This window comes from Oncorhynchus clarkii, chromosome 17, assembly GCF_045791955.1.
Source record: "Oncorhynchus clarkii lewisi isolate Uvic-CL-2024 chromosome 17, UVic_Ocla_1.0, whole genome shotgun sequence".
Classification (NCBI taxonomy): Eukaryota; Metazoa; Chordata; class Actinopteri; order Salmoniformes; family Salmonidae; genus Oncorhynchus; species Oncorhynchus clarkii.
The window spans coordinates 46,500,909-46,526,941 of NC_092163.1; the positions used below are offsets into that span (position 1 = coordinate 46,500,909).

At 41.6% G+C, this 26,033-nt stretch overlaps 2 protein-coding genes and 1 long non-coding RNA gene across 5 annotated transcripts in view; 2 read left to right on the top strand and 1 right to left on the bottom strand.

The window, feature by feature from the left end:
* Nucleotides 1-696: 696 nt before the first annotated feature.
* Nucleotides 697-16,156, top strand: LOC139370949 (NGFI-A-binding protein 2-like). Of its 2 annotated transcripts, XM_071110869.1 has the most exons (8): nt 697-958; nt 1,037-1,116; nt 7,015-7,938; nt 8,353-8,486; nt 9,930-9,981; nt 10,304-10,418; nt 12,899-13,084; nt 14,636-16,156. In XM_071110869.1, the coding sequence occupies exons 3-8, from the start codon at nt 7,024-7,026 to the stop codon at nt 14,725-14,727; spliced, it is 1,494 nt and encodes a 497-aa protein (XP_070966970.1). In that variant the 5' UTR covers nt 697-958; nt 1,037-1,116; nt 7,015-7,023; the 3' UTR covers nt 14,728-16,156. The 2 variants fall into 2 exon arrangements, with proteins under 2 accessions (XP_070966970.1, XP_070966971.1); XM_071110870.1 differs by having other exon boundaries at nt 757-1,116.
* LOC139370961 (uncharacterized) lies at nt 15,700-20,870 on the bottom strand. Of its 2 annotated transcripts, none has more exons than XM_071110896.1 (4): nt 20,499-20,870; nt 19,266-19,408; nt 18,665-19,044; nt 15,700-18,537 (listed from the first exon to the last, which is right to left on the bottom strand). In XM_071110896.1, exons 2-4 carry the CDS (start codon nt 19,375-19,377, stop codon nt 18,358-18,360), a joined length of 672 nt encoding a protein of 223 aa, XP_070966997.1. In that variant the 5' UTR covers nt 19,378-19,408; nt 20,499-20,870; the 3' UTR covers nt 15,700-18,357. The 2 variants fall into 2 exon arrangements, with proteins under 2 accessions (XP_070966997.1, XP_070966996.1); XM_071110895.1 differs by having other exon boundaries at nt 20,449-20,870.
* A 3,015-nt stretch (nt 20,871-23,885) lies between these two features.
* Nucleotides 23,886-26,033, top strand: part of LOC139370970 (uncharacterized) — a 42,869-nt gene continuing 40,721 nt past the window's right edge. The window contains exon 1 of the long non-coding RNA XR_011627195.1: nt 23,886-24,014. This is a non-coding gene — a long non-coding RNA (uncharacterized lncRNA). The remainder of the gene's footprint in view (nt 24,015-26,033) is intronic.

Below are 26,033 nucleotides of genomic sequence, written 5' to 3' on the forward strand. Positions count from 1 at the left end.
GCCAGGGCAGAGATTATGCTTTATTATTGTTTCAACTGCTGATTCCCCCTTTAAGTTAGCCTATTTATAATGAAAAAACTGCAATGTTGTAGACCTAGTGTAAATCAAATTCACAGTGATGCCTGTTGCGTCATCGGGGAATCCCCTATCTCATGCGTCACGCAAAGAATTTACCCAAACGATCGGAAACAGTCCTTCACCATTTGCCAACCACTTGATGATTCTGCCGCACTATTAGGCTATTACTGTATGTCCATATTGTTTACAACTGTGCTGTAGATCAATAATATTTATTTGTGAAACAGCACCCAAATAACTTTTCTAGTACAATAAAAGGAGATTAATTAAATTGAAGGTTAGGCTAGCAGTATAGCCTATAGAAGCATACAGCTCACATCACACATTTCTGTGACTGACCAGGCAGAATGGTAGGCTATGTGGTCCTCAGTTTTTATTAAATAGGCTCATTTTAGACAGGTGCATCTTATTGAAAAGTGGGCAAATAAAATCCTAAAATGAAAGGGTTACAAAGCAAACCTCAGTATTTCAGGCCCCCGCCTCCCACATCTCCAATTTGAAAGCCGCCTCTCTACTGGGAGAGAGGAAAGCTCTTTTTCGGTCAGATGGCGTCCGCCCCCAGGTTTCTCGCACCCACACAACCAGCAAAAAGGCAGCCAGCAACCAATACGGTTCGCCGGGGGAAGATAACTGCCAACGAATTCAGACGAGTTATGGGATTTAGCTGGTGTCAACAGCAGTCAGAAGTGAGAAAGATAACGATTGTACAGGAAAATAAAGCGATTATATAAATACATTTAAGGCATTTACAATAGGTTGTGTACAATAGCTTTTTAAAAAGTATGTATTTATCAAATCTCTTACATTGATGGAAACTTAGTTAACGGGACTGGATGGGACTTTAAAAAAAGAGTCGTCGAGGGATGAGACTTTCGTTAAGGTAAAAAGTGAGATAACAATTACGATTGCTGATATAACTTTATTTGTAGATAATCTAGCCTATTACGAGGTTCAACAGATTGCGCGAAAACTGGATTCGGGTCACTCAGTGCGCGCAGGTCCCCTCTGCCAATTCAGCCATCGGACGATTTGAACGAGGTGAGAGATTATGCTGGAGTTATTTACATTTTAATGATGAAATATTACATTTCACATACGTGTTTAGTTCCGTAGAAAGATGGATCATCTGTTATTGCCTGGCACTATGGATGTTCGCTTAATACTATTGTCATTGTTTTTTAAATTATTGTCATTGTTTTTTAAATTATTATTTTCGTAACCGTCGCTTTGTGCATCATATGAACTCGCAAATTCTGTCCCCATAAGAATAGACAAACTATTTTTAACAAACTATTTTTAATTCCCAGATCTTGAAAAAACAAAACAATTGTGCATGTCTAAACTGTACATTTTTCCAATGACAATGCCATGCGTAATTGGAGAACACATCCTGCATATTTGAGGTATAGAGGATTGGGCACCCACACGTGAAGTGTTGTCAAAGATGATCATCAATAATAATAAACTATCAGGAAAAGTAGGCTTTTGTAGGCTAGTATAAGTCTCTCATGTGTAATTTGGGTTCAAATAAAAAATGCTATGGACTTAAGTGTTTTCTTATATAAGACATTTGATTGATATTGACTTCATGTGTTCTTATATGAGATATTCTGCAACATAACAGATAGTCAAAAGGTGTGACAAATTTCTCAATACATTTATTGCATTCATTGCGAAAAGGTATGGGTCTTGACGCATGTGCTTGTGTATTGTATGCCTCCGAAATTGATACATAAACATGCATCAAGATGGTTGAGCATTAGGCAAAAACTGGTGAAATTCAGACAGACAGACATACAATACAGTGCCTTCAGAAAGTATTCCCACCCCTTGACTTTTTCCAAATTGTCTTGTGTTATAGTCTGAATTTAAAATTCATTCAATTGAGATTTTGTGTCACTGATCTACATACATTACCCCATAATGGCAAAGTGGAATTGTGTTTTTAGAAATGTTTACGAATTAATAAAAAATGAAAAGCTGAAATGTCTTGAGTCAATAAAACCCCGTCTGCATTGGCACTTTGAAATCAACCCTGTTGGCATGACCTTGCTGGGCCAGCTCAAATTGCTTATCCACTGCCTCCAAAAAGAAGAAATTATGTCATGTTAGCTTTCAATACGACCTGGCCAGCAAACATTCCCGCTAGCTAGCTAGCTTATTTCAACTCTGATTTGCTAGCATTTGAGGGCTGACTGTTCTCATAAAAGTTTGTGTAGTGCAAAAAATGAATAAAGGACCCAGCTATGGTGCTGATTCGTGTCATGTCTGACTACTGCAGTACTGCTTATCTAAGTTAGCTAACAGCAACAAGCCCAGACGAGCTAGCTACATTGTGTCAGCATCCAGCGGTGATCAGTTTGGTGGTTGCGTAGTAACGGCTCCACCAGCCCGAATTCTAATCGAGCTGGCACTAGTTGTGAAACTGGGCTGCACTGGCCCAGGTTTCCTTAGACACAGCTCGAATTTGGTACTTCCATTCGAAACAGCTTGAATTTTGCACTCACGGGGCTTAAATGGGGCGTTGCTTTTTCTTTGCCAGGTCGCAGTTGTAAATGAGAACTTGTTCTCAACTAGCCTACCTGTTTAAATAAAGGTGAAATAAAATAAAACATAAAAATGAAGTATTCAACACCTTTGTTATTACAAGCCTTAAACAAATATTTGCTTAACTCACATAATAAATTGCATGGTGCAATAATAGGGTACACTCTGTTGCTGCAGTCATCTGACCAAATCGCCCTCTAGTGGCCTCATGGGTGGAATGTTATATTTTTCATAATTAATACACTTTTACACAGGAAATGCCTAACGTCTTCTGTGATGTATATAAAGTGTCATATTGGGATGCAAACAAAAAATGTCATACATTTCAACTGCCAGATTTCTTTTTTTTTAAAGCCCATAACCATGTGTGAGGTTTATACTTTTGTTTCAAAGTAGATTTGTTTAAGACTACCAAGAACACACAGATTTTGCAGTAAAAGGTTAACATGATTTTTGAATGACTACCTCATCCTTGTACCCCACACATATAATTATCTGCAAGGTCCCTCAATCGAGCAGTGAATTTCAAACACAGATTCAACCACAAAGACCCGGGAGGATTTCCAATGCCTTGCAATGAAGGGCACTTATTTGTAGATTTAAAAAAACAAGCAGACATTGAATATCCCTTTGAGCCTGGGGAAGTTAGTAATTACACTTCGGCTGGTCTATCAATACACCCAGTCACTACAAAGGTATAGGCATCCTTCCTAACTCAGAGGAAGGAAACCCTTCAGGGATTTCACAATGAGGCCAATGGTGACTTTAAAACAGTTAGAGTTTAATGGCTGTGATCGGAGAAAACTGAGGATGGAAAAACAACATTGTAGTTACTCCACAATACTAACCCTACATGACAGAGTGAAAAGTAGGAAGTCTTTTTTTAGGATAAAAATAAACGGAATAGCACTAAGCACAGGAAAAATCCTAAAGGAAAACCTGGTTCAGTCTGCTTTCCAACAGACACAGAAACAAATTCCCCTTTCAGCAGGACAAGAACCTAAAACACAAGGCCAAATATACACTGGAGTTGCTTACCAAGACGGCATTGAATGATATTGAGTTTTGCCTCAAATCGGCTAAACTCTTTGGTAAGATTTGAAAATGGCTGTCGAGCAATGATCAACAACCAGCTTCACAGTCTTGAAGAACAAAAAAAATATTAATGTGCAAATATTGTACAATCCAGGTGTGCAAAGCTCTTAGAGACTCACAGAAAGACTCACAGCTGTAATTGCTGCCCATGTTGATTCTAACATGTATTGACTCAGGGGTGTGAATACCTACAGTTAAAGTTGGAAGTTTACATACTTAGCCAAATACATTTAAACTCAGTTTTTCACAATTCCTGACATTTAATCCTAGTAAAATTCCCTGTTTTAGGTCAATTAGGATCATCACTTTATTTTAAGAATGTGAAATGTCAGAATAATAGTAGAGATAATTATTTATTTCAGCATTTTTCACATTCCGAGTGGGTCAGAAGTTTACATACACTCAATTAGTATTTGGTAGCATTACCTTTACATTTTTTAACTTGGGTCAAACATTTCAGGTAGCCTTCCACAAGCTTCCCACAATAAATTGGGTGAATTTTGGCACATTCCTCCTGACAGAGCTGGTGTAACTGAGTCAGGTTTGTAGGCCTCCTTGCTCGCACATGCTTTTTCAGTTCTGCCCACACATTTTCTATGGGATTGAGGTCAGGGCTTTGCAATGGCCACTCCAATACCTTGACTTTGTTGTCCTTAAGCCATTTTGCCACAACTTTGGAAGTATGCTTGGGGTCATTGTCCATTTGGAAGACCCATTTGCGATCAAGCTTTAACTTCCTGACTGATGTCTTGATGTTGCTTCAATATATCCACATAATTGTCCTGCCTCATGATGCCATCTATTTTGTGAAGTGCACCAGTCCCTCCTGCAGCAAAGCACCCCAACATGATGCTGCCACCCCCATGCTTCACAGTTGGGATGGTGTTCTTTGGCTTGCAAGCCTCCCCCTTTTCCTCCAAATATAACGATGGTCATTATGGCCAAACAGTTCTATTTTTGTTTCATCAGACCAGAGGACATTTCTCCAAAAAGTACAATCTTTGTCCCCATGTGCAGTTGCAAACTGTAGTCTGGCTTTTTTATGGCGGTTTTGGAGGAGTGGCTTCTTCCTTGCTCGAGCGGCCTTTCAGGTTATGTCGATATAGGACTCATTTTACTGTGGATATAGATACTTTTGTACCTGTTCCCTCCAGCATCTTCACAAGGTCCTTGTTCTGGGATTGATTTGCACTTTTTACACCAAAGTACTTTCATCTCTAGGAGACAGAACGTGTCTCCTTCCTGAGTGGTATGAAGGCTGTGTTGTCCCATGGTGTTTGTTTATACTTGCGTACTATTGTTTGTACAGATGAACGTGGTACCTTCAGGTATTTGGAAATTGCTCCCAAGGATGAACCAGACTTGCAGATATCTACAATTTATTTTTCCTTTTTTACCATGATGTCAAGCAAAGAAGCACTGAGTAGGCCTTGAAGGTAGGCCGTGAAATACATCCACAGGCACACCTCCAATTGACAAATGATGTCAATTAGCCTATCAGAAGCTTCTAAAGCCATGACATAATTTTCTGGAATTTTCCAAGATGTTTAAAGGCACAGTCAACTTAGTGTATGTAAACTTCTGACCCACTGGAATTGTGATACAGTGAACTATAAGTGAAATATCCTGTCTGTAAACAATTGTTGGAAAAATTACTTGTGTAATGCACAAAGTAGATGTCCTAAATGACTTGCCAAAGTATAGTTTGTTAACAAGAAATTTGTGGAGTGGTAAAAAACGAGTTTTAATGACTCCAACGTAAGTGTATGTGAACGTCCAACTTCAACTGTATGTTCATATTTCCGTATTTAATTTTCAATACATTTGTAAAAATGTGAAAAAACATGTTTTCACTTTGTGTGTAGATGGGTGAGAAAAATATATTTAATGCATTTGTTATTCAAGCTGTAACAGCAAAATGTGGAATAAGTCAAAGGGTTTCTGAAGGCACTGTATAAACTCACAGACAGACAGACAGACATGACAGACATGTCTCTCTCTCTTTTCTCTTATCCCCCTCTCCTTCTCGCTCTCTCTCTTCTCTCTTTCTCTTCCTCCCTCCTTCTCTCTCCCTCTTTGCATCCCTCTTTCTCTCTCTCTACCTCCTCTTTATCTCCCCATCCATTGACTTTAACTTTCATTTGCCGGATCATGGCGGTCCCTCGGTCAGGTGTAGGCTTGTGTTCATCAGGAGCGTCTGCTGAATGATCCCATGTGTGAATTGTGTTTCTAGGATCAACCGCCGATGTCACTCAAAAACACATTAACCCTACCTTTCTGCCATGTAGTGGGGGTAGGGGCAAATACATGTATTGTTAATTGGATTAGGGTTAGGGTGTTGTCTAGGGCCTAACCCTAACTCTAGCTTCATGTCCATAACCTAACCAAAACCCTTTTCCAAGGGTGCTATTCTTTGGCTGTCCCTATAAGAGGACTCTTTGAAGAACCCATTTTGGTTCCAAGTAGAACCCTACTGGTTCCAGGTAGAACCCTTTTGAGTTCCATGTAGAACCTTTAACACAGAGGGTTCGTCATGGAACCCAAAATAGTTCTACCTGGAATCAAAAAGTGCTCTCCTATGGGGATAGCCGAAGAACCCTTTTGGAACCATTTTTTCTAAGAGTATAACCCTAGCTTCATGTCCATTCCTGGCTCAACCCTACACTAACCCCCACTTCATCTCCACATATTGGCTCAGCCGTAACCCTAGCCATAACCCTAACTTCTTGTCCACATCCAAGCTCAACTCTAACTCCAACTTCAACCCTAACCATAGCTCCAACCCCATGGCTAGGGTTAGGGTTGAGCCAAGGTGTGGACATGAAGCTAGGGTTAGGTTAATGGTTGAGGTTAGAGTCTGTCTGTCTGCCTGAATATCCTTTTGCATTGAATGCTATGTATATTGACTTGTGTCAATTCTCTTGACACATATTTATGCTTCAATATCATGTCTGTGCTTTGAGAGAGGAGAGAGAGAGAGAGAGGTGGAGATGGGAGAGAGAAAGACAGATGAGAGTGGGGAAGGGGAGAGAGGGAGATGGTGAAGGAGGAAGGGGATTGAGAGCGAGGAGGGAGCGATGGATGAGAGAGGGGTAGGGAGGTAAAGAAGCAGGGAGAGAGAATGGAGGAGGGAGGAAGGATTATTCCATGTAGCAAACAAATTAATAAAGCATTCTGTCCACACAACACAATAAATCATAACTGTTTTCTCCTTCCATTGATGAGACATTTATTAAACTTAAGTGGAGTCTTGAGTAACTCTCCTCCGGTCTGTTCCTTCTTTCCTGTCTACAGTCCTACGCCATGTCTCTGCCGCGTATGCTGGGCGAGCTGCAGCTGTACCGGGTGCTGCAGAGGGCCAACCTGTTGGCCTACTATGACACCTTCATCCAGCAGGGCGGCGACGACTTGCAGCAGCTCTGTGAGGCTGCAGAGGATGAGTTCCTGGAGATCATGGCGCTGGTTGGCATGGCGACCAAGCCACTGCACGTGCGCCGTCTACAGAAGGCCCTCCGCGACTGGGCAGCCAACCCGGCCCTCTTCAACCAGCCCCTGGCCAACGTGCCCCTGGGCGGCATCCCGCTGTTCAAGGTGGATGGGACAGGTGCCAGCGGAACCGCCTCCAGCGGACCCAGGAAGTCCCTGAGCAATGGACAGCCAGGGTCGCCGTTCGACAGGGAGGACAGGGCGTGCCTCACCCCTATGCACAGCGGGAGCCCCAGAAGCCCCTGCTCCCAGGCCTCGCCACAGCCCCCGGACACCCACTACAGGGGCAAGCTGTCCCCAATGGACCCCCACTGGCTCAGCCCAGAGCCGGATGGGAACAGTGCCTCGGTCTCAGCCTCAGGGGTGGATGAGGAGCAGCCCAGCCCACCTCTAATCCCCCCTCGTACCCCAGGTCCCTCCACGCCCCCAGCCTCCTCCTCCTCCCTCTCCCCGGTGGTCCTCTCAGCCTGGCCTGGGGGCCAGCTGGACGGGGAGACGGCACGGGCAGTGGGGGAGAGCGTGGACAGGCTCCTGAGGACCCTGCCCAGGTCGGACCCCAGAGAGGTGAAGACACTCCTTAGGATGAATAAGAAGATGGCCAAGACGGTGGGCCACATTTTCAAGATGGCACCCCAGGACATGGCCAAGGAGGAGGAGATCCGCAAGTACAGCCTCATCTACGGCCGCTTCGACTCCAAGAGGAGGGAGGGCAAGCAGCTCACACACCACGAGGTGAGGGCATCAGTGTTTCCACTAATAGAGTTATCTGTGTACTAATATATGTGTGAGGCTTGAGCATTCCTACTGGGCACAGACGTCAGTTCAACATCTAGTTTTGAATTGTCAAGTAACCTGAATTCAATGTGAAATCAATCAAAAATGTCATCAGGTCATTGGATTTAGGTTAAAAGTTGGGTGAAAAAAAACACAAAATTACATTGATTACTTTTTTCAAATCCAATCAGTTTTCCACGTTGCGTCAACGTCATCACATTAAATGTTATTTTTTTTCAAATGACCTGGAAACAACGTTGATTCAACCAGTTTTTGCCCAGTGGGTTGTATAATTTTTTAAATCATAGTGTTCATATCATTCTAATGTTCTCTTTCCCCTCTCACCTTATTTGATGTCCTCCTCATGTTCAGCTGATCATCAATGAAGCGGCCGCCCAGTTCTGTATGCGTGACAACGCTCTGCTTCTGCGACGGGTAGAGCTCTTCTCATTGGCTAGACAGGTGGCAAGAGAATGCGCCTACACCTCCACACTCAAGCATGCCAGGTAAGGGCACGAGGTTCCACTGTTTAGGGGGTTCCCCACCCCCGTCTGATGACCTTCCCACCCTCTCACATTCTGTCTCTTCCTCTACAACTAGTCTGTGTCCCCTATGGGCCCTGGTCAAAAGTAGGATCTTAATTTTATCACTCTTTTGTTGCTGAGAATTTTCACATTTAATTCACATTTGCTGTTGCTGCAGGATTATGTTCCTGCTGAAGCAAACTGGCTCAAATTAAGATCCTACATCTGTAGGGAATAGGGTGCCATTTGGGATGCACACAGGGAAACCCAAATATAGAGAGACTTATACACTTAGCACACATAGCTAAGGCTGGCCAAGGTCATGCTACTCGTCAGACAGCACTGCAGTCAGTGCACCCGCTCCAAAACAAAGTCATACTTTGTGATCAGCTAAATGAAAGCACATTCAAAAACTCAAGCGTCTCATATAATCAATAATATTTTTTTGTAAATCTTTCAAAATCAATTAATAATGTATGTGTTTACTGTCAGTCACATCGCCTCAAGTTTTGGTTACACAACATCAGTTTTTATATACTGAACAAAAATATGAATGCAACATGCAACAATTTCTAAGATTTTACTGAGTTACAGTTCATAGAAGGAAATCAGTAAATTTAAATACATTTATTAGGCCATAATTTATGGATTTCACATGACTGGGCAGGGGAGCCAGGCCCAGCCAATAAGAATTCGCTTTTCCCCACAAAAGGGCTTTATTACAGAAATAAATATTCCTCAATTTCATCAGCTGTATGGGTGCCTAGCCTCAGACGATCCTGTAGGTAAAGAAGCCGGATATGGAGGTCCTGAGCTGACGTGGTTACATGTAGTCTGAGGTTGTGAGGCAGGTTGGACGTACTGCCAAATTCTCTAAAACGAAGTTGGAGGCGGCTTATGGTCGAGAAATGAACATTACATTCTCTGGCAAAAGCTGTGGTGGACATTCATGCAGTCAGCATGCTAATTGCACGCTCCCTCAAAACTTGAGACATCTGTGGCATTGTGTTGTGTAACAAAACTTCACATTTTAGAAGCCTTTTATTGTCCCCAGCACAAGGTGAACCTGTGTAATGATCATGCTGTTTAATCAGCTTCTTGATATGCCTTACCTGTCAGGTAGATGGATTATCTTGACAAAGGAGAAATGCTCACTAACGGTTGTGTAAACAAATTTGTCCACAAAATTGGAGAGAAATAAGCTTTTTGTGCATATGGAACATTTCTGGGATTTTTTTATTTTAGCTCATGAAACATGGGACCAACAATTTGCATGTTGTGTTTATATTTTTATTCTGTATATTTTAATTGGATATAATGAGCTACTACTTGCTAATGAACTAACAGACAGCAGGGCCAAATGAATCCTGGAGTTTGCACAAGGGGATTGCTCTTTTACTTTATTATTTATTTCTCTTATGACAGAACAAGTGCAGATGACTGCAGTTTATCATCCCAAAAGAGAGTGAAACATGAGGTGAGTGGGCTAAAGTCTCTGAACCCCTAACAAGAAAGATTTAAAACTATATCAAACTCTATTTTAATTTGTTAGTGTGTCTACAAAAGCTGTTTTGTCAACGTAATATTAGTATCATGTTGATCCATACAGCATTGGTAGACAATGAATAAGCTGTAATTAGAATAAATCAATGAAATTGCAAAAATTCATACACTGCAATTTATACCATAGATACTTTTCAATCAGCCCTATACTATATATCAATTTTATGCCATTAGTACATTTCAGTAGTAATTGCATTGTAACACACACACACTATGACATTTGGTGTGTGTTTCAGGTGATAGTGTCAGAATGTGTGTCCTCCCTCCATGGTGTGGAGGGTTCAGAGGGCGTGTCCCAGAGGGCTGACGAGGACAGCTTATCAGGAGAGAGTCTGGACAGCTTAACACAAGGTACCGTTGAAGTCGGAAGTTTACATACACTTAGGTTGGAGTCATTAAAACTTGTTTTTCAACCACTCCACACATTTCTTGTTAATTAAACTACATTTTGGCAAGTCAGTTAGGACATCTACTTTGTGCATGACACAAGTACATTTTCCAACAATTGTTTACAGACAGATTATTTCACTTATAATTCACTTTATCACAATTCCAGTGGGTCAGAAGTTTACATACACTAAGTTGACTGAGCCTTTAAACAGCTTGGACAATTCCAGAAAATTATGTCATGGCTTTAGGACCTTCTGATAGGCTAATTGACATAATTTGAGTCAATTGGAGGGGTGCCTGTGGATGTATTTCAAGGCCTACCTTCAAACTCAGTGCCTCTTCGCTTGACATCATGGAAAAATCAAAAGAAATCAGCAAAGACCTCAGAAAAAAATTGTAGACCTCCACAAGTCTGGTTCATCCTTGGGAGCAATTTCCAAATACCTGAAGGTACCACGTTCATCTGTACAAACAATAGTACGCAAGTATAAACACCATGGGACCATGCAACCGTAATACCGCTCAGGAAGGAGACGCGTTCTGTCTCCTAGAGATGAAAGTACTTTGGTGCGAAAAGTGCAAATCAATCCCAGAACAACAGCAAAGGACCTTGTGAAGATGCTGGAGGCAACAGGTACAAAAGTATCTATATCCACAGTAAAAACGAGTCCTATATCGACATAACCTGAAAGGCCGCTCAGCAAGGAAGAAGCCACTGCTCCAAAACCGCCATAAAAAAGCCAGACTACGGTTTGCAACTGCACATGGGGACAAAGATCATACTTTTTGGAGAAATGTCCTCTGGTCTGATGAAACAAAAATAGAACTGTTTGGCCATAATGACCATTGTTATGTTTGGAGGAAAGAGGGGGATTCTTGCAAGCCGAAGAACACCATCCCAACTGTGAAGCATGGGGGTGGCAGCATCATGTTGTGGGGGTGCTTTGCTGCAGGAGGGACTGGTGCACTTCACAAAATAGATGGCATCATGAGGAGGGAAGTTATGTGGATATATTGAAGCAACATCTCAAGACATCAGTCAGGAAATTAAAGCTTGGTCACAAACGGGTCTTCCAAATGGACAATGACCCCAAGCATACTTCCAAAGTTGTGGCAAAATGGCTTATGGACTACAAAGTCAAGGTATTGGAGTTGCCATCACAAAGCCCTGACCTCAATCCTATAGAAAATTTGTGGGCAGACCTGAAAAAGCGTGTGCGAGCAAGGAGGCCGACAAACCTGACTCAGTTACACCTGCTCTGTCAGGAGGAATGGGCCAAAAAAGCTGGGAAGCTGGTGGAAAGCTATCTGAAACGTTTGACCCAAGTTGAACAATTTAAAGGCAATGCTACCAAATACTAATTTAGTGTATGTAAACTTCTGACCCACTCGGAATGTGATGAAAGAAATAAAATCTGAAATAATCACTCTCTCTACTATTATTGTAACGATCTGGGTGTAGTGGGTGCGAAGTCAGGCGCAAGAAACAGAGAGTTCAGGGTAGTGCTCTTTAATGCACACACGGTGAACATAAGCCACCCCACGAAACACTGGGCGCTCACAAAAACAAATGCCCCAAACACGGGGCCTAAAACAGTCCAGCAAAACCCACAAACAGGGAAAAAACACGTTCACCTCAAACGGGCACAAATGTCACACAAACAATCCCGCACAAAGAGCAGGCGGGCCGGCTGGCTAATAAAGCCCAACTAATCACCAAAATACATAACAGGTGTAACCAATAAACATACAAGGATGGGGGAGGAAAGAATCAGTGGCAGCTAGTAGGCCGGCGACGACGACCGCCGAGCGCCACCCGAACGGGAAGGGGAACCACCTTCGGTAGGAGTCGTGACAATTATTCTGACATTTCACATTCTTAAAATAAAGTGGTGATCCCAACTGACCTAAGACAGGGAATTTTTACTAGGATTAAATGTCAGGAATTTTTTTTTTTGTGAAAAACTATTGTATGTAACATATGTATTTGGCTAAGGTGTATGTAAACTTCTGACTTCAACTGTACATACAGTGTCCAGATCCAAATATATTTTCTTTAACACTAGTATGTATATCAGCTCAAGGCAGTAAGTCTTGCATGTAAATGCAGTAATTGTTGAACACATTTAGCACTGATCTTGTACAGTAAGTGTCACTTAATCATATTTCATTCCCAGACATTCTTTATGTGTTTCTCTAAATGTCACAGAGCCCCACTGACTACAAAGCACTATTGATAATAGTTCATGTTTTCTGTAGTGTCCAGCTATGTCCCAAATGGTACCCTATTATCTATATAGAGCCCTATGGGCCCTGGTCAAACGTAGTACATTACATAGGGAATAGGATGCCATTCTTGACGCAGCGCAGTCTTGTCAAGAAGCAGCTATATGTGATTGGTTCAAAATGACATTTACACCTAACCCTGTCTGTCCTAATAGACGTAGCCTCACAGTGCAACCAATCTCCATCCCCCCGCCCCCCCACCGACACCTCCATCCCTGCCAACTGGAGTCGCCATCTCATGCAACAAACTCTCATGGATGAGGGGCTGCGATTGGCTAAGATGGTGTCACATGACCGAGCTGGCAAGATCAGCCTTAGGTCAGAGGGGACACATACCACAGGTGACTTTCTGAATAATGGCTTACAAACATTATCATTCAAGAGTTATCATGCTAACACTCTTAAAGTGATAGTTTCTTTTTCATGCCTAAAAATGTGTGTTATGTTGAGACGAGTCCATCCCACAACATTTGTTGTGTAGATTCGGCTGCATGTCTCTATCTCAATTGAATTGGAAAGATAGGCATTGTCTAATTTCATCATTTTTAAACGGTGCCTATCTTTCCTATTCATTTGAGTTTGAGACATAGAGCAGAATCGAGCTAAATCAACTCAACAAATGTCCTGGGACATTGACGGGGACATTGTCTCCTGATATTAAACCACTTTCGAGGTATGAAAACATTTGACAAACCTACATGATCACTTTAACATACTGCCCCTTTAGCCAGTATTGTTGTCTAGGGTGATGCCTCCCACTATCCGGAGCTGTTTCTCTAGCTGGGACTGGAGAAGAACTAAAGGAGATAAATTAGTTGGGGAATAGAGAGGGGAGGCTGAGGAGGCAGCATCCAGCTACAGTTTAGATTAGAAAGTCATACTGAAAGTTGACATGGATGTTAGTACAGTCAAATTGCCATGAGGTCTTCTAGCGTATGTTAATAATAGCAACACTTAAAATGATTGTACTTAACCCTTTCCTCGTCACATTTTGTCACTCATCATTAAAATGTGAAAGTGAAGCCATTGAGATGTTAATAAAGCTACTGTGCAGTAGTACTGGGCTGTCACAGTAGGCAGGGTGGAGAAGATACAGGGTGACAGAGAGAGAGAGTGGGAGAGAAAGAGTGGGAGATAGAAAGAAAGAAAGAGAGAGAGAGAGAGAGAGAGAGAGAGAGAGAGAGAGAATGAATAATGGTGGGGGGCCAGAGGAAGTGCTGTGGGGGCAGTAGAAACGGAACCCCCCCTCCCCCTCACTCCTCACCAGCTGACGTCACATTGTGTTAGGCGTGTGGGCTGAAGGGCGGGATGGATTGAGAGAGGGGGCTAAGAAGTGGGTGGTAATTGGAGGGGCGTTGCATTGACTCACCAGGCGACAGAGAACAAAAATAAAAACCTGTGGGCAGGGAAATGGCACAGGCTTTTTTTCCTACCTCTTCCTCGACTTCTTAAGTAGAGGGGAAAAACAACCAAAATGACATGTTTCATCTCTCTATGACGTCGGTCTCCCTCTCACTTCCCCTCCGTCGTCCGTTGTTCTTCTCACTCACTCTGGTTTCCTTCTCCATTTCTCTCACACTAACTCAAGGCAACACGACTTGTCTTCTCTGACTGTACTGACTCCATCTACAGTATTATCCTATTAGCTTATAAGGGGGTTCACATTTTGGCAGACAAAACCCTTGACATTTAAATTCAAGTTCTTGACATATTACATTTCAAATATTAAAGAGTGCTACCATAGTTGCATGGTGTTGTATTTCCCCTTGTATTATTTTGATTAAGTGAAGTACTCTATACCAATCAAATGTTTAGGGGGAGTAATAATGTATTGTCATCATATTGTCTCAGTCGGCCATATAGGCTAACAGCCCTTATCGTTCCTCTTCCAGACTTTGAGGTCAAGGTGGAGAGGAGGGGCTCGATAGCAGTGTGCAGCAGCCCTGGCAGCACCAAAGATGACTCGGACCACAGGGGAAAGTAGTGAAACCAACCACTCATCATCCTGAGAACCCATCAACAACCCTGCCTCTCAGCTCCACTCTGATCTTGGAGGGCACAACTCAGCAGGCTTTCCATCTGTACTTAAACCATTGACACTTGGGAGTACTGGGGAGGGGAGGTGGAATGAATCATTCCAATCTAAATCAATTTTGGATCCCAAATGACACCCAATTCCCTACATAGTGCACTACTTTTGATCATAACTCTGGTCAGAAGCAGTGCATTATATAGGGAATAGGGTGTTATTTGGGACGGAGCCCATGACTGGCTGAATCGGGTGGTTCAGGGAGAGGTAAAACATCATAAACCTTCTAATACTATGGCCTTCCAGTACTGAAATTGAGGGATAGGCACTCTACAACTTTACCTCTGTATATAGTGTGCCCAAACACTCCTGCGGGGGCATTAGCCACATGCATCCACAGGGCTACGGTAACACTTACACAAATGTAGGAGGTATGTCACACACTGATGTGACAATATCTCAGTTTGCCCACTTTGAACATAATCCCAATCCCCATAATCCCCTCCTCCCCCACCCCGCCCCCAGGACAATGGATGCAAAATGTTGATATCATGACTAACTTTTGGTGCTATTTTCGTTCTGTTGATACAAGGTTGTCACTGAGATTAGGATAAGTATCTGTTATGACACTGCCGTTAAAGATTGGTTTTACAAAGTGTCACTAATTTGAGTGTTGACCGTTAGATGATAAAGGCAATGTGTACAGAGAAGATAATCAGGTTCAGAGGCCTTTTTCTTCCAATACTGCAGCAACTGTCACTGACGCCCACTGAAACTATGTTAATATAGAGGGGTGGGTTTGGATGTTAATATGTTAACACTATTGAGCCCTTAGATTATATTTGTTGGTGAACTCAACATTCTTTGATTTAACTTAATAAGGCTTAAACAAGCAACAATAATTTGCATAACTCTTGAGGCAATTACTAAGTTAGCAATGACAAGAATGCTCATCTCCCGATGTTATTATTTTAATACAGTATGTATGTCGTATCAAACACTAAATTCTTTGATTATGACGTTTTGGAGAATTCACTTTTTTTGGTAAGAATACATAGATGTTACTGGGAATTAATGTTTAAAAGAAAGGTGTTTGGATGGTTAGGAAATCAGGGAGAATCCAGGACATTACATTTTCTGCATCTGAAAAGGTCCCCTATTTCCTATATAATGGACTACTTCTGAACAGGGCCTGCCTCTAGTCAAAGATGGTGCACTATATAGGAAAAAGGGTGCAATTTGGATGGACACATTATTTCCATGAAGTACCTCAACTGTAACCTCCTGCCTCACAAGCATTAAACAACCTCCTCCGTTTGTTATGCTGAACAGCAGATTATTTATTTTGTTAAATCTCAATAAATGTTATTTTATTGTTTTAAAATTCTTGTTGTGGCTCCATCTGTTGCACTCCTTGTGAGGAAATCCATCCACCCCATCTGTTGCACTCCTTGTGAGGAGCATAAGTGTCAAATGTATGATAAGTCTGAAGAATCCTGCGTCATTCGAATGCTGCCAGTAATTCCAGAACTAATAGAAAAGCACTAGGTCCAAACAGTCATATTCCCACTCTCCCCACACTATCACCACCACCATCATCATCACCGCCTCCGCTCCATCAAGTTGTTTGTTCCTTCCAGTTCTAAGCTAACATGACTGTATTTGTGATGTCACCTGCCTCAACTCCCTGTGAGCCCCCCCCCCCCCCCCCCCCCCACCCCACCAGCATCATGATGAGAGAGCAGACTAAATATAGCGAGATATAGCTGCCAACCTGGTGGCTCGTTGAGGAGTTCTGCTGTGTACTTTTGCATCGCTGCTCTGACTGTGAAAGACCCAGGTTGTATTCCGAATAGCACCCTATTTTCTATATAGTATGCTACTTTTGACCAGGGGAATATAGGGAATATAGTGCCATTTGACACATCCCAAACACAAATGACTGATCACTGTGGCAACATAATAAGCTTCATGTTCCAAAAAAGAAATACATCATCTTTTCAAACTAGAATTTACATATCAATTACGAAAACTACATAAATGCACAAAGAGACAATATCAAAAGTATTATTTGAAGAAAATTGGCCTAATGTATTAATAATTTCAGCATACATTCAACAGAGAATCATGACATAAATTTTACCTACATAGTGTCTGTGTTGGATGAAACCTCTTATCTCCAAAATAGAAAACAGCTATACTTTACCATGAACAAACATACAATTAAGAAACTTCAGAAGCTATTTTGAATACATTTTCTTGGCCCTAGAGACGATGCATGTAAAAATGTCAATGCACAATGAAAAAAATGAATGGTTACGAAGTTACGAGGTTTTCCTTCGAAAGCAACGATAGGATAAATATACAAGTATATTTCTATGTTTATACATATATTATGTGTAACATTATAATGGATTGTGTAGCTGTTTATAAATGACTGTATGTCCTTTTATTATTTCTAGTAATAAAACAGTACCAGTAATAACGAGATAACTGAGACAAATCCCATGATGTAGCCTACCATATGTTGTTACTGCCCTCTAGTGCTATAAGAAAACAGTGGTATATGTACATTTCTCAGTTTCATATAAAACAGACTGTTTAATCAATACATATATGTTGTAAGAACCTTTTTCATTCAAATCAATAATACATTTCTTGGGGAAAACAAGCAAATCTCATTAATGGTCTAGGTGATGTGTGTGGAGGTGGCAGGTAGGTCACGATGCAGAAACAACTTTAAGGGGAAACCACTACTCTAGGTGATGCAGAAACAACATTATGGGGAAATCACTACTCTAGGTGATGCAGAAGCAACATTATGGGGAAACCACTACTCTAAGTGCTGCAGAAGCTACATTATGGGGAAACCACTACTCAAGGTGATGCTGAAGCAACATTATGGGGAAACCACTACTCAAGGTGATGCAGAAATAATATTATGGTGAAACCACTACTCTATGTGATGTAGAAACAATATTATGGTGAAACCACTACTCTAGGTGATGTAGAAACAATATTATGGGGAAACCACTACTCTAGGTGATGCAGAAACAATATTATGAGGAAACCACTACTCTAGGTGATGTAGAAACAATATTATGGGGAAACCACTACTCTAGGTGATGCAGAGGAAACATTATGGGGAATCCACTACTCTAAGTGATGCATAAACAATATTATGGGGAAACCACTACTCTAGGTGATGCAGAGGAAACATTATGAGGAAGCCACTAATCTAAGTGATGGGGAAACAGCTACTCTAGGTGATACAGAAACAATGTTATGGGGATTCTAGATTACGTGTGTGTGGAGATGTTATGGGGGAACCAGTGTTCTAGATGATGTGTGTGGAGTCGGTGCAGGGAACTAGTGTTCTAGGTGATGTGTGTGTGATGGAGTTGGTGCAGGGAAGCAGTGTTCTACGTCAGTGGTTCCCAACCATTTTCGGTTACTGTAACACAAACAGTTTTTTGCTCTGCCTGGAGTACCCCTGAATTACACCCTCATGTGCGTTTTACCAGTAAGCCTATGGTCTCATCGGTCTTCTCAAGTATTTATTTCCCCTGGTTGGGAAATAATGTTCTAGGTGATGTGTGTGTGGAGGTGGCACATGAAGTCTCCCCTGGTGGTGGTGTGGCCGGGGAATACAGCATTACAGAAGTCACACACATGAGACTGCAGCGTCACCTCTGACATCAGCATCATCCCCCCAGTCTGGCTTAGAAACTCACTGTCCAGGAAGGAGCCACATGCCGAGGGCATCTGTGCAGGGGGGAGGAGAGAGAGGTTTTAGGGGAGGCACAGGGATCGGGGGAGGGAGAGGACAAACAGATGTTACGTTTAATGACATGACTAGTCAAAAAAATAAAATTAAAGGGGAGAAACCTACCCTGAACATTTGTCGGGCCATATCATCACTCCAAAATCGACCTGCTTGCTTCGAGTCCCCAGAGACACTGGAGGGTGCCATCTCTTCATTACCCCCAGGTAGGTCCAGAGGTCCTAGGGGGGTGGCTTTGAGGACCTCCTTCCTTTCTGTCCCTGGATGAGCAAAGTCCAGCCGTAGTCTGCCCAAATCCCCAGCCAGTAGATTGGTGAGTGACCCCATGGCCCCAGGTGGCCTTACAATGCCAGAGTGTGCAGCAGGGTTGTGTGTTGAGACCATTGGGGTTTCTGGCCATGCAGGGAGAGCAACGGAGCTCTTCTGGGTACACTGGATTGGGATTGATGCCATTACGCTGGGGTCTCCATCAGGAGCAGGGGCTCCTCCTAAGGAAGGAATAAGCACGTATAAGTAGTCGCTCAGGATAAGATCAGTTTGCTAAATGACAAAAATGTAAATGTAGCCTACTAGATTCATTGATATTGTATATATGCACTGAATTTGCTGATTTTGACACTCATCGTAACACAAAGATAAGAACCTGCAGAATAGGCATGGCATGAGAAGTATATCATTTTTGGTACTACAACAAGGAAATGGGAGTGACCTTGCTGTGTCCTCAGTTTCTCTGTGAGTTTATTGAGTAAAGCAGCCTGCTTCAGACACAGCAAGCGCAGTTGGAGGAACTCCCTGTACAGCTCTGTGTATGCCTCCTCCATCTCATGATCACAGGGATCTTTACAAAGCCATCTGAAAATAGACCCGGACATCACAATGTACATGAAAAATTATAATGTTCCAGTCCGAAAAATAGATTTTGAGGAGGGACTTCTGCTCCTGTGATTGTAAAATGCTAAAGCTTTGTAAAGCTATAGCATGTTATGCTTTTGTCAGCAATGTGCCATGTATAGTTCCCTTCCCTCAAATTGAGTCTAAAGAAGGAAGTAATAAGGAAAAAGGGAACCAAGTCGAGGGGAGAGAATGGAGTCCTACCCTACAAAACACATCTGGTGGGTCTCTTTACGTGCAAAGTCAAATACATTTAGACATCAGTGAACACTTTTAATAATACCTGGCTCTAAATGTACTAATTACAACTGATATTTGGTATTTCAAACACATTTCTTCCCCAGACATAATCAATCACATTTGTCTTTTTCAATAGGCATATTCTATTCTATTTATGACAAGAATTGGAAACTGTACATGCACTCTTACTCTCTACAAGGAACTCAAACAGAACGCACTAATAACACATTCATAACAAACCAGGAAAACACAGACAATGTCATTACATGTGCATGTCTTGTACAGGCTTTCTATAAGGTCATGTTTAAAGTTCCATACATGTTTGATATATCCAACCTACAAATTACCACTTACATTACATGTTGAAGTGTATAGATAGGACTTTTGTGATGATCTTTTAGAGTTGTATTTGGAAACCTACATATGCGATGTTCTGTCATTACATTTAAAATAGCCAACTGTAATTCTTGAAAACAAAGCACATGTTATCCTAGCTTCAGACGTTGTTTTCACTGATTTAATCTACCGTACACGAAGTTGAGATAAAGTCAACTCTGGGCTAATTTTGGTCCAGGCATTTTAAAGATGGAAACACCATAGTGAACACACTTAAACTGACAAAGGTGAAGATGAATATAACTTACGACCTTGTATGGTCTTCCCCAATGACACGACAGGATATCACTTTGAACACGATTTAATATCTTACATATATTGAGAAGAGGCGGAGAGTACTTGCCTTACTGTTGATTTTAGCCTACCTGTTAAATACAACAATCCCCGAAACAGGAACAGGAAAAGTTGTTCTTACCGAATGCCATTATAACCGGATCATCTATTGAACTTTCAAGAAGAAGAACAACAGTAAAGTTGAGTTATTTCCGGAAAAACTGCTGAGCTTCGGAGCAGCACTTGACACATTGTTGATCTCTTAGTTGGTGAATCAAGGATTTAAAGTGGACATATATTAATCAGCACAGATGCAGACAAAAGGTTATACATCTCATAGTGTCATATACACACGAAGTCCATGATTAGAACCTTTATATAGGTAAAACAAAGAACCAACCCTCCACCTGGGGCGGCAGGTAGCCTAGTTTACTAGCGGTGGGCTAGTAAACGAAAGTGTTGCTAGATCAAATCCCAAATCCCTCTGCCTCAAGGCAGTTACCCCACTGTTCCTCATTTCGTTTCCAGTGGTATGGTTATGTAAACAATTTTGACCTGACAGACCCTTGATCATTTCACAATGCACCATACTTGCAAAGTTAAGTAGTTAACTAAAGTGACACCTACAGTACAGTACCACCAACTACACACAACATGACATTTTCGAAAAGTGTGTGTGTGTTTCAAGTTTTATTGTCACATGCACAGTGAAATGCCTTTATTGCAAATTCCAAACCCAACAATGCAATAATCAGTAAAAAAAACACGAGAAATAAGAATAAGACATATGAAATACACAATAAAGTAACTAAGTAAGGAAGCATACTATATACAGGAAATATTTAAAAAGTCAGTTCCAATACCATATTTACATGTGCAAGGATACTGGAGCGATGGAGGTAGATATGTATAGGGGTAAGGGGAGACTAGGCAACAGGATATAAGATAAACAGAGTAGCAGCAACTTGTATGCATGTGGGTGTGCAGGTGTGTAGAGTCAGTATAAATCGATGTGCATATTATGCCTGAGCGAGCAAATGATGGAGTGAGTGTTTGTGTGTGTGTTGGAGTGACAGTGTGTGCGAGTGTGTAGGGCCCTGAGAGTTTGCATAGAGACAGTGAAAAGATTGAAATAAAAGGTCAATAAAGATACAAGGTTAACTCAGATAGTCTGTGTAGTTATTTTGTTAGCTATTTATCAGTCGTATTGCTTAGGGATGGAAGCTGTTCAAGAGCCTGTTGGTGTCAGACTTGATGCACAGGTTCCTCTTGCCGTGCGGCAGCAGAGGAAATTGTCTATTGTGAGAGAGCTTGAGTGTGTGTGTGTGTACGTACGTGTGACTGAAACCATATGTGTGACGTATCATGCACAGTGGAATGGATTAAGACATACAGCACAGTAGCAGTCAAAGCCATCCATGCACTGACTCATTGATTCTCCACATGTTAGCAATTGATCCGTTTGTTTAATTCTATGCCTCTCTCTCCAGAGAAAATTAGATGAATGGTTTCTGTTCCATTAGAATTAGTCTGAGAGCAAATGAATCCATTTAACAAAGAGTCTGGTTGCAGCTGCATGCTTTCTTCCTCTGGTCAGGGGCTGGGGTAGTTCACGGAGAGCAGGACCATGTTGTGCAGCAGTAAAGATGTCTCTGTTTCTAGAAAGCACAGAGAAGAGGACACACCATAAAACAAAATAATGCATACTATCTGAGATTTATGAGCATGACTGACAAGTGACACAATTGGAAATTAAATAATTAACATCCAGGTCAAATTCAATAATTTATATTTTTACAGCTTTCCAGGCAGTAGCCCCAGATATGGAAGTATAGGCTGTCAGTTAAACTTCTAAATATCAATGATGTAGGAGTAGTTATCCTATTACATAAACACATTACTGACGGGCCTCCCAAGTGGTGCAGCGGTCTAAGGTGTCACTCCAGATCCGGGTTCGATCCCAGGCTGTGTCGTAGCCGGCCGCAACCGGGAGACCCATGAGGCGTCGCACAATTGGCCCAGTGTCGTCCGTTAGGGGACTGTTTGGCCGGCTGGGATGTCCATGTCCCATCGCGCTCTAGCGACTCCTTGTGCCTTCCGGGCCCATACATGCTGACTATGGAATAAAAGTGGGGCTTTTATTGTGGAATCTAATTCATGCTGATAAAAAAAATGGACACATGGTCAAACTCGCACACTTTTGATAGACTAGACTTGAAGGGGCAATTTGTAGTTGCTACATCCATTTTTGAACCTATACATTAAAACAAAAAAATATATATATCCATTGATTCTTGAAGAATATAATTTATAAATGCCTCATGAGCTTAGTTCAACTGTCACAATCCATGCGAACCCAAAATATAAGCTTGTTTTCCTCCAATGTTTGTAAACATTGTAAATGTAAACAAACACTGTATAGCCTCATAACATGGTTAAAACTAGAATGTTGATATCATGGATGGTCAGTTCTTGCATCCATAGCTCTGCCTATTAATCTGAGTGTGGTTACATTTCTCCAGGCCCATCCCTCAGTTTTTTACCAAAAACAGAGGCGAGGGCGACTGTTTTGTTATTGTTTCATCTATGGATTTGCCCTTTTAACAGCTGAAATATATCACAGTGTCTCCAACAAAAAGGTAAACAATAGGCCTATAGCAAATGCAGCATATGGCATTAATTTTCCACATGTAAATAGCACTTTTCAGTAGTGCTCAAAGCATGACATTCCATGAGCGGAGCATTTATTTTTCAACTGGAATCAATGAGCCCAATCAGTCCTCCATGACAACAGAGTAGGGCTGGCTAATAAATCCTTAGTTTTGGGATTATGCTCAGGTAAAACTATTTGACTAATCTATACTTCCATATTTCCAAGTCCTATTCTTGAAGATCAAGGGGTATAACATTTATTGGAATAACTGTAATTCTGATAGACTTTGGTTTTTTATGTAAATATATCATTTAATCGTGTTATTATATGTAGTAGGAAGCGATGGGTTAGGAGAAATTTAGCATCTATATATGGCCAGCTATGTAAACTTTAACATGATGTCGTTCAATTGGTAACATACATTTTTGTCTTCTTCTAATGTCGCTTAAGGGGAAAGTAACTAAATATAATCAGATTACGTTACTGAGTTTGGGTAATCCAAAAGTTACGTAACCTATTACAATTTTGGACAGATAACTAGTAACGTAAGGGATTACATTTAGAAAGTAACCTCCCCAACCCTGTGCATAGATAATAAACAGAGAGTAGCAGCAGTGTAAAATCAAAGGGGGGCGGGTGTCAATGTAAATAGTCCGGCTGGCCATTTCATTAATTGTTCTGCAGTCTTATAGCTTGGTGGTAGAAGCTGATAAGGAGCCTTTTGGACCTAGATTTGGCACTCCGGTACCGCTTGCTGTGCGGTAGCAGAGAGAACAGTCTCATACTTCGATGACTGGAGTCTGTCAATTTGTTGGGCCTTCCTCTGACACCGCCTAGTTATATAGGTCCAGGCGCATGCGCACTTGGGTCAAAAAACAATACTTTCTTTCCAGACAATATATGTTTTCGGTTGCTTGGAAATAATTATGTAAAACTTTTTGGGAAGTACATACCGGGCTGGACGGCAGTAAATTACGATAGTTGCTCAGTGAAACTTGATATTTGGTGAGTAACGAACGTATTTTGACATAAAGCTTGCTGTCTAATGGCAAAATATATGGTAGCATCTGGGCTATTAGCCTAGGCAGTCGGTAGTGCAGATCTAGCGCCCATGCACTAACTATCCGCTGCCTAGGCTACATATTCATCGTCTCCTCTGCCCAGATACCGGTTCAGAGGATGACTAGCCCTAGAATGACAATGACCGACAAAGCATTTCGAGCACGCTACTCTCCATCTTGCAATAATATTCAGATAATGTTCGAGTTATTCAGTACCTTAGTCTTTGTTAGGCTAGCATTGGGGTGTATATTGACACTGTTGAAATGGATAACTGCATCGTATTGTCGTTGTTACACAGCATGGACCTCTCTTGCACAGCGCCATGGTGGTTTTTGCAGGGTGAGTCCATGAAACTTTTGTTGCCAGTGTTGCCAACTAATTTTCAGGGTAAATTGCTAGAGGCAGGTCGATTTGTTGCTAAAAGTTGCTAAATGACTTCGGGATGTCACTGCGTGATAACGTAAAACTGCGTCATTACGTAGAATACACAATAACGTTACTTAAATTTACTGGCCATCTCAGCAAAAAATGTGATTTGACATTTGTTCAGGTACAGATTCCACTAGTTTCTTTACTTCTGGCTGTACAGTTTTGATTGAGACATGTTGATTGATGTTGTAAGTTCTGTTCAAGATCAAACATTCGTGACCAACTATATTCATTGGGTTTGGATCGTCAAACCCGTACTACTACTACTGCTGCAGCCAGCCAACAATGATTTGCAATGTACTGAAATTGCTGCTGGCCTGCTGGTGACGTCACTCACAATGCACTTTTACAGCCAGGCACGTGTGTTGTGACTGAGTGTGTGACAGAAAATCTTGTTTGTGTCATTTAGAGGGAAAATACATGCATTTTAGCGTTTGGGTCACTTTTCAAAAGTTGTAAATGCATGTTTAAACGTAGCTAAATTTGTTGCTAGGTGCTGTTTGAAAAAAAAAAAGTTGCCAGGGTAGTCTGAAAAGTTGCTAAATCTAGCAACAAAATTGCTAAATTGGCATCACTGGTCGTTGCCATGCTTGCAAGATAGCAGGGATCAAACGTTACTTCCATTGGCTGGAACGATTACCATAATGTATGCAATAGTTTATATAGTTGTGTATACTACACTCAGAAATCTTTAGAATATTATTGACTTGTGAACTCTAAAATGTAAATAGTTTTGTAGCTACAACATGTAATCTCAGCATGTAGGTCACATTTATCTAAAATTTAACTGAATTCACTTGATACAATTGAGATGCCATGGATGGATCCATTGTAGGGACACTAAATAGCCAGCAGATGTCAATCTTGCACATCAGGCTGAGTAGGGCAGTCTGTCAGATGAGTAGGTCCTACAAGTTGCCCGCTGGTGAAGCCCGAACAAGACTAGTTAAAGGTGAAGACCTGAGTTCGGAGTGAGTGCTTGCAAAGTGAAATAAAAGTTCAGAGTGAGGTATTTACATATCACAGTTAAAACAGGATGTGCATATGATAACCAGACACTGCTTTATTAAAATTACATGGTATGAAACCGTCATTTGCGCCATTAGATGAGGGATACTAGCTAGAAGTGAGACTCTTGCCTATAGCTGGTGCTACAGTACAATGCTGGCTTTATCATGCGGTTGATCTAAATTAGACACTGGTGGAGGGCCTGGTTCAGAGTGTCACCTCGACTGAGCCACAGTGCATCCAGGGGTCAGCCTGTCCCTCAAGTTTATCGGCCATGCGATATCTCTCTCTTGGATCTATATTGGTCTCTGTCTGAGCATCGCAGGGGAAGATTTGTAGTGGCTAGTTCAGAGAACATTCTAGTGGGTATCTCGTGTTGTGGTTGGACAAGTTACAGTGCACACGAAGCTCTCGCAGCAACCATCGTCTATCTTTTAATATTATAGAGTAAGTGAGAGTGAGGCAATGTATATTTTGAGGATATTACCTAGTTTTGTACCATAAATCACTTCACCATGATGGTTC

What these genes read in the sequence shown, in the direction of transcription:
- LOC139370949 (XM_071110869.1), top strand. Translation starts at nt 7,024, where the DNA reads ATGTCTCTGCCGCGTATGCTGGGCGAGCTGCAGCTGTACCGGGTGCTG. An exon ending in AGCAGCTCACACACCACGAG is followed by an intron (nt 7,939 to 8,352) that starts GTGAGGGCATCA and finishes CCTCATGTTCAG; the next exon opens with CTGATCATCAATGAAGCGGC. An exon ending in TCTGGACAGCTTAACACAAG is followed by an intron (nt 10,419 to 12,898) that starts GTACCGTTGAAG and finishes CTGTCCTAATAG; the next exon opens with ACGTAGCCTCACAGTGCAAC.
- LOC139370961 (XM_071110896.1), bottom strand. Translation starts at nt 19,377, where the DNA reads ATGGAGGAGGCATACACAGAGCTGTACAGGGAGTTCCTCCAACTGCGC. An exon ending in GAAACTGAGGACACAGCAAG is followed by an intron (nt 19,045 to 19,265) that starts GTCACTCCCATT and finishes TTCCTTCCTTAG; the next exon opens with GAGGAGCCCCTGCTCCTGAT. An exon ending in TGGCCCGACAAATGTTCAGG is followed by an intron (nt 18,538 to 18,664) that starts GTAGGTTTCTCC and finishes CCCCCTGCACAG; the next exon opens with ATGCCCTCGGCATGTGGCTC.